The 8,802-nt window shown below is 37.8% G+C and overlaps 1 protein-coding gene across 1 annotated transcript; it reads left to right on the forward strand.

Annotated features, from left to right (window-relative positions):
• The first annotated feature begins 722 nt into the window (after positions 1-722).
• On the forward strand, positions 723-7,500 carry clic2 (chloride intracellular channel 2). Its single transcript, XM_008275849.1, has 6 exons — positions 723-1,031; positions 2,718-2,827; positions 3,416-3,541; positions 3,655-3,755; positions 5,182-5,363; positions 6,683-7,500. The coding sequence occupies exons 1-6, from the start codon at positions 978-980 to the stop codon at positions 6,839-6,841; spliced, it is 732 nt and encodes a 243-aa protein (XP_008274071.1). The 5' UTR covers positions 723-977; the 3' UTR covers positions 6,842-7,500.
• Positions 7,501-8,802: the final 1,302 nt, after the last annotated feature.

Raw genomic sequence — 8,802 nt, forward strand, 5'->3', positions numbered from 1 at the left:
TGCCAGTTTAGCACAACACACACCAAGTACTGCTGAGATGGATGGAATGCCATACACTACATTATATGGAATGACATTACAACTCAAAAAGTCATTAAAATTGCACATTTATGCTGTTTAATAGTTGATTATGCTATAGAACTAGAAATCAAAATTAGATGCATTATAATCTGCAAAGTAAACTAGTTATAGTTCTCAAATAAATGTGGCAGTAAAGTAAAATATTTATTTCTGAGACATAAAGGAGCAGAATAAAGTAGAAATCCTCATGAAAAAGAAAAATACTTGAATGAATCCTTAATCACCCCTTATAAACTCCATCTACTACTCTTTCATTCAGATATACATACATTTGTTCTTCTTTAAAAACCTCTAAAACATCTTGTTAAGGTATTCCTGACACTCCTGGAACCAAAACACACATGCTGTCCAACACATATGAGACTTTTCTGCCACAAAATTACATTACTGTCTCCAGGTTTCCCTCAGCACTCAGTATGACGTGCAGCCTTTTATCTTCCATATCTGTTGGAATGTGAGCAGCTCCAGTGAATTGTCTGAATTTATGTGTTTTGAGTCACTGCGTTATCAGTTCCTGCGTATTGCAATATGCAGAAGGACCTATTTTAAGCTCTCTCCTCATAGAGTTTGACTTTGAGTATATAAGCGTGTGCACCCCGCCCATTTCTCTGGATCCTCCCTCTCCCCTGACTGGTGAAGTATGTTCAGAGCGATAGCCTCCAAGGAGCCCTCAGACAAACACAAGCAGCCGTGAGGTGTTAGACTTTCCTCAGATACCCACAGCAGCATAACCGCACTTGAAACCAGAGCAGCACTACTTCAAGGACACTATTACCAGCTTAGTGTCTACTCATCTGTGGATTTTTGGGAGCACCAAACCAGTGACTGAAGGAGAAGCTTTGCCTGGAGCCAGTGCTTGGACTTCAAAAAAGTAAACAAAACAGTTTTGGGACAAGATGGCACTTCGGCAGAACTCAGACAAGGAGCCAAGCATTGAGCTGTTCATAAAGGTCAGTCTATTTCTTCAGTTTCTCAACTAGTTTTAACTTCAAAACCACATGGTGTTAAAAAAAATATATTATATGTGAAATTTCTGCTCATTTTATTATTTTATATAATCATATGTCAACAAAACAAAACATAAATTTCATATCACCTCCTTCTGAGGATAAAATAGAGGCAAAAAAAAACCCATCACACGAAGGTTTTCTGCTCACTGATGAGTCCTCAGCTATGCCAGAAATGTACAAATGTTGCCATAAGAGCAGCATCAATCAGAGGACAACTCTACTTTTGACTGGTGCCGTCTCCAGATACCACCAGCTCCAGATGTTGAGGTGTTTGTATCCCCACTGAGGGTCACAGCAGGCTGTTATCAGTGAACTCTGTCCAGAGACAGTCGGCCCACCTTATCATCGCACACCCAGAAGGAGCGAGCAGCGTGGAGAGCGTCTGGCCTCGAGCCTCAACTAGGCACACCCACTTTACTGACGCACATGCTCACATATAGTCAGGTCACATAAATGCACTTTTCTCATACATACAGCTTTTGTTTTTTTTTTAGTACTGTTCCTGTACGTGAAAGTTTAATCTGAGGGCAGCAGTGTAGTTACAGTGTTTCCCGATATATGAAACAAGGTGAAGTGAAAAGCAAAACAAAACAGTGCATTATGTATCTTTATGAATGACATGGTAAACTTTTCTTACTTTTTTTCTTAATCTCTTAATTTCTTCACTCACTGTTTGTTTTTATTGTTAGCATTTGTCACTTTTTGGTGCGTTTTTCACAGGATTTTTCCTTGGGGATCAACAGAGGATTTCTTTTCTTTTCTTTTCTTTTCTTTTCTTTTCTTTTCTATTCAGGCACTTTAAGGAACAGTTTGACCGGTTGTGAAGTACAATTTTCCATTCCCTTATCGAGAGTTAGCGGAGAACATCGCTCTCATATCTGTGTTGTAGATGTGAAGGTGGAGCCAGCAACTGGTTAGCTTAGCTTAGCATAAAGGCTACAAACAGCATTGCATGCCATAAGTTAAGAAAACTATGATAAGAGCAACTCTAAAGCTCACTCATTAACAATATATACATATATCATTTTGTTTTGTTTTTTTAAATAACTACAAGAACCGAAGTATCGAATGACTATTTGTCATTTCATGGATGTGCTACTTTGGCAAAACTCCAGAAAATCACTGCTCCGAAAAAAGAAATAGTTCGACACATAAAGCCCCATAAAACAACAACCGGTCTTCTATGTGATTCAGTCTTACTACAGAGCTTTAAAGATGCTATATTTTGTAACCTTTTGACAAAGACAGACTACTTGTTCCCCCTAATTCATATTTACTGTACATACAAGAGACTAGAGTTAGTTCCCTTATCTCAGTCTGGGTGGGAAACAACAATAATTTACAAAAATGTCACGCACTTACTTTTACGTTAACGTGCTGTCGGCATGAGGGACTTTAACCAGACTGTGTTGTGGTGGTTAAAATAGCAGAAGCAGCTACTTTCCACTACAGCACAATGCCTGCATTTCCCCTCCATGGAGGAAACTGCCTTTAAATATCCCACGTACACTTTTCACCTCCAAAATGGCTTTCTAATCAGCAGAAGAGATGCAGTTCATGAGTTAAAATGGACCGTTTGTGACTCATGTTGTCATATATTTCATTTTGATGTCTTGTGTTTTTCAGGCTGGGCATGATGGCGAGAACGTGGGGAACTGCCCTTTCTGCCAGAGGCTCTTCATGGTGCTGTGGCTGAAAGGCGTCAAGTTCACAGTGACCACTGTTGATATGAGGAAGTAAGCACCCCTCCACTCGCAAAAACACTTCCTGAGCATCTGGTCGTGGGGACTTTCACACAGAGCCCTATTAAGAAGCAAACGAAAGAGAAATTGAGAGATTTTTTTCAGTAATCCAAACCATTTCTCAGTTGTCAGTAGGCGTGTTGCTCACTCTGTCTTGCAAAAGTTCAGAGGGAGGTGCCCGTAAAGCCAAACCGTACAAAGAGCTCTGTGTCACTTTAAAACAAGCACCTTCTTTAATTGAGGTTTTATTACGTGCATTTCTCAGGGTTATTACTGACAAGCAAATAAGATCAGGAAGCTTTGAAAGGATGCTGATAATTGAGTGATTCAGAACACACACACACACCAGGCCTTTTAACCAGGCGACCACTCCCAGCGCTGTGTATTTTTATGACTAAACCAACACCCGGAGTTGAAATCATTAATCCAGAGTGCCACATTTGATCCTGACAGTCCCGATAACTAACACGCGCTCTGTTTTGGCATGTTTGATAGCAGCCCGATTGCAGAGTGGAATAGATAGTAGTCACATTCTCTAACTTCATGCCTTCCTTCCTCTCCATCTTTCTGCGTCCTCTCCAGGAAGCCAGCCGAGCTCAAAGACCTGGCCCCTGGGACCAACCCTCCTTTCCTCCTCTACAACGGCACCCTCAAGACAGACTTCATCAAAATAGAGGAGTTTCTTGAACAAACGCTGGCTCCTCCCAGGTATTGTTGCGCTTTATCATTCCACAAATAGCAGTCATGTGTGATTTTGATGATGGCTCATTCTCTTTGAACAAGTGTAAACCCAGACTTCTCCTTTCTTCTCTCCCCTGCAGGTATCCTCATCTCAGCCCGCTAAACAAAGAGTCCTTTGACGTGGGTGCTGACATTTTTGCAAAGTTCTCTGCTTTCATCAAGAACAGCCCAAATAACTCGTGTAAGTTTGGCTCTTGTGATTTGTTGAACATGTAGCCGTGCATGTGGATGTGACCTAAAAATAAAAATGGTGCTGCACTTGAGCACAATGTTGAGGTTCCTGTACTTTACTTTAAATATATTTATAGTTTATACAATATAGTTGTGTTTATCTGACAGCTATGGCTACATTGTAGGTGACGATTATATCCACAAAATATGTGATCCTCCAAAATATGTTGTTTTGTTGGAGATTAAGCTGCAGAATATAAAACTGATATAGAAAAACACAGCAGCAAATATATTTTTTGTTAATCCACAGATCAATTTTTGAGATATTGGCCTTTGTTGCTCCCATAAAACCTCTTTAGTCTTTCAGACTAGTGCAAAGAGAACAGCCAAATTATACATTTAAGTGTTTATGTTATGAAAGTTTGTGTATTTAATTACTGAACATTGAATTAGATATTTTCAGTTTAAAAAAACTGTCTTAATGTAAGTGATCAACTGGGCCAGTTTTACGTGTGGTGATGTTTATTAAAGATTTTACCTATCAGCATAACAAAATCTAGAATTTACAATGCATATGTTGAAAGTCTGTTTTCTCAAAGTATTTTTTTGCTCATAAAAATATAGAAAACTCAGATTTTTTTCCTTGGCTGTTGACATATTTTCTGAGGGGATAAAAAGAGATAGAATAGAATAGAATAGAATAGAATAGAATAGAATAGAATAGAATAGAATAGATTAGATTAGATTAGATTAGATTAGATTAGATTAGAATAAAATAGAATATCCTTTATTAGTCCCACAAGGGGAAATCTGCAATGTTACAGCAGCATAGTTACAGTAAGAAAAACAATAAAACACAGCTATAAATTAAAGAGGTGTATACACTGTATATACAATATAAGTAAGAAAAACAGAAGAACACAAGGATACTAAGAACACAAATGTAATAATATTTACATGAATGAATTGCACTTGAGTTTTTTGCATTAGGTAGATTATATGCAATAATTTGCATAATTAAACAAAATTTCAGTGAGGGATTATTCTTCTGCACAATGGGTATTCTTATTTGACAAAAACGGTTCCTTGCATTATTATCTACATATTATTGGATTATTATTAGTGATGCATTTATGTGCTTCATGTTGTGACTGGTGGAGATTAAACTGATTTTCACCAACAATATATTCTGTTTGTTAAACTCGTGCAAACCATTGTATTTCATAAGCCTTTCATAGGCTATCATCAAGTGAGATCATCTACAAAGTAACAAGTGACTGCATAAGTTAAATTAATGTAGGTGTTACAAGTACAAGATGAAGAAAATGAGTTCACGCATTAAGCAGCACAAAAAAAAGAAGCACATATATAACGTACAAGTTGTAATAATACACTCTGGGCATTTACTGATATAGGTTGTGTTTCTGACTCTTCAGTCCAACAGAAAAATCTGCTGCGGGAGTTTAAACGCCTGGACATCTACCTGAACTCCCCCCTCCCCGAGGAGATCGACCACAACTCCACAGAAACCATCACTGTGTCCAAGAGGAAGTTTCTGGACGGTGATCGCCTCACCTTAGCTGACTGCAACCTGCTGCCCAAACTGCACGTTATCAGGGTGAGACAGTCTTCTTACTGATGCACAAAACCTAGAAAACAAGCGCATGTGGTTATTTAGAGGTAGAAAAGAAGAAAAATACATGTAACACCTGATCATCTAAACTGGATTAGACGGCAGATGAGTCTCTGTGTGCAAAATAACACCACTGAGGACAGAAATGCATGGCCTGAATGATAGACAGATCTACTGTCGGATTATATAAATATATGATTATCTAGCAGTGTTGCAAAATACTAAGATCTAAGAACTCAAATACTTTGAGGTGCTTTCTGGATTTCAGATAGAAATACTCTGTGGCCACATACACAGCTAATTTAATAGTTACTTCTCACATCAATATTTTACATACAAAAATGTTGAACTTAGAAAATGCAATCTATTCTGAAGAATTAAATCAGTGGTTTTCAACCCTTTTGACTTTTTTGAGTTGCTCAAATTTCCCCTAAAGAGAGATTTCACCTCTAATTTTTCTGTTGGTTTCATTTAAATAAATGTTCAAGGATCAAAGAGCTGACGTTTCCCAATATTTTTCAAAAAAACTAGAAAAATTCATTTAGTCTGTTATTTCTTCTTTTCCATATCAATAAAACCTCACAGATTTATCTTGTGACTCTTTGGAGAAGCCCAACACCTCAATCACTGGACTTCACTGCTGAACTGTACAGAAAATATAACACAGAAATGAATACAAGCTGCACTCCAGTCAGCTAAACCAGTTAGCTGCTGCTTACACAGTGATGTATCCAGATTAACAATGTAATAATGTGATATAAAAAGGAAACTATCAGTCACAGGGGCAATTTTCTGTAAAATAAATACCTTTGCGTTTGATACTTTTTGTACAATTTACTGAAAGTGCTTACATTAATAACTTGCAGGAGCATTTTTGCAGTTTGAATTTTTAGCGCTATACTTTCTGCCACTATGTAAAGAAGAAATATTGAAACTGTCAGTAAAATGTTATTTATATGACAGCTGTAGTTACTATTTCGACAACAGATCAGGATTTTAGAGGCGGTAATTAGCATAAAATATTATTCCTTGCTGCAAAGTACATAAAACAGTGTAATATCAGGCAACAGTATGCGTTTTTATTGGCATTTAATTTTGGAACTTTTGACTCCAATTTCTAGCAGTGAGACTCACACACTGTAGATGCAGAGTTCCTTTTTATCTGGAGCACAAGAAAAGTACATTGTTGTGTTTGTGCTTTTTAACTAAATGATCTGAGTGTCTTCTACCTTTGGTCTTTATCGGTACACTGAGTATACCGACTCAGAATGCCTAATTTTGATCTTCCTCTCTGTTTATATCAGGTTGCTGCCAAGAAATACTGCGACTTCGACATTCCCGCCGAGTTCACAGGCGTGTGGAGATACCTTCAAAATGCCTACGAGAGAGAGGAGTTCAAACAGACGTGTCCGGCCGACATTGAAATCGAGAAGGCTTACTTCAGCGTGGCCAACAAGAGATAATACATTTTTCGTTCCCTGCAGCTAATGTCCGATTTTTTACTGTCAGTTTAATCGTGCGTGGAGAGATGGTGATCTATAGAGGCCGCTACAACCTACAACAATAAACCACGGCAGTGAATCAGACACTATTACACTGTAAAGGTGGAGTTTGCCATTCTAATTTGATACACTTTTTGTTTTTTGTCAAATTCAATGAACATCTGTCCATTTTGTGTGTGTGCTGAAAAGAATGTGGTGCTTATACACGGTCATGGCTCTGTAGATTTCTGAAGAATCGTAGACTCCGCCTTTAAAAATCATGAGCTGGTGTTGCAGTAAAACTGTATGTGCTGAAGTCAAATGTTCTGTTGGTTGTACATACTGACTGTTTATCCATAGTCACTCACAGACAACTAAAGGCCAAATGTGCAATTAACTGTTGATTATTATTTAGCAGAGTTGTTGTTTATAGTGTAAATACAGATATTTTTTCTCTTCTTTTTGCAATCTAAACACCTACATTATAACATATATGATTGTGTTAGTAGTAGCAGCAGCTGCAGAAACAGTTCATTTTTATGCAGAAGACACGCCTGTATTTTACTCTGTACAAATGAGGTTTGATAGGTTGAAATTTTCTCACTGACACACTAATAAAAATACTACAGTCTTGATTTCAATGTGATTTCATTGTCCTTTCTTTGCTTTGGCACAGTAAAAACATCTTTACCTTCAAGGCATCACAACTTAAACCAGGTCACACAGATGGCATTTCTCATATTCAAGTTTATTTTCAGCCACAAAAAAGACCATTTTACAGCTTCAAAAATATATCTTCTGTTCAGCCAGTATAGACGATAAATAAACAGTCTGATGGGAAACAAAAATGACGATGGAGAGTGGGAGTGTTTCCAACCCGGCCGAGCTGAAATCACGCCAAACGTCCGGCCGCTGTGCTCTAGTTGGTCACACAGTATTTCCAGAAACATGCTGTCAAGACACCAGAGGAAGGAAAGTTAAATACTTTTTGCAATGAAATCCTCTAAACTGTGACGCTTGATGTTTCTTTCTTGAACAGTCTCTGTACTGTAGTTCTGTTTATTACTGTCAAAACAGCAGCTATTGTGTTTCTGTTGTTCTTGTCTGGAAGATGAATCCTTCTTCTGTCGCTCAGTTTATCTTGTTGTGTGGTTGTGCCGCAACCTATTTAGCATTTATAATCAGTATATCGGCATTTAATAAACACAGCATGTTGTCGTTAATAGATGTGTGTTTGTTAATGTATTCAGCAGCAACTATGAAATGAAGAAAACTGACATATAGACATGAAAAGAATGGCGATATATGAAAACACTGCTGCAATAATATAAAATAGGTTGCTACAGATGCACAAATGTGCACATATTTCAACTGCATTACAGTGTCATAAACCAGTTATTAAATATTCATGTATTTTAATAAATGTTAAATCAGGGGATAAAATTCAATCTGTCAAATCTTCAAAGAGTTATTTTATTAAGATCTTAAACTAAGGCAGTATTTTGTCCTTCTGTGTTTTCTGTCTCCATAAGAAAAACACCAGCATCAGTAACAACACTTCTTCCAGAGCAGAATATTCTCATTGCCACCTGCTCAGGTTTACGTCATCTGTCCTACTTCTAGATCGTACAATCCTTGGTCAAACATTCTTCTAATTAGGTAATTCTATTATAGTAACAGGAGCTCAGATATCGTGTCAGGTATTGTTGAGTGATCGAAACACTTGAGCAGGTGTGGTGTGTGTTTAATAGAAAATAATCTGCTTGACTGACCTCTTTTGTTCGTTTTTGGCAGGCTCTGCTCTGATCGGACAAAACCCTGGGAGCGAAGCTTGTCGGCTGCAGCCAGCTTCAGAACGACATCCCTGAAGTCCTCAACCTTAAAGGAAGCAACATGATGAAAGTAGGTGTAGATTGCACACTCATCTTTGGTGTCACTTTTGC

This window comes from Stegastes partitus, unplaced genomic scaffold, assembly GCF_000690725.1.
Source record: "Stegastes partitus isolate 25-593 unplaced genomic scaffold, Stegastes_partitus-1.0.2 Scaffold2, whole genome shotgun sequence".
Classification (NCBI taxonomy): domain Eukaryota; kingdom Metazoa; phylum Chordata; class Actinopteri; family Pomacentridae; genus Stegastes; species Stegastes partitus.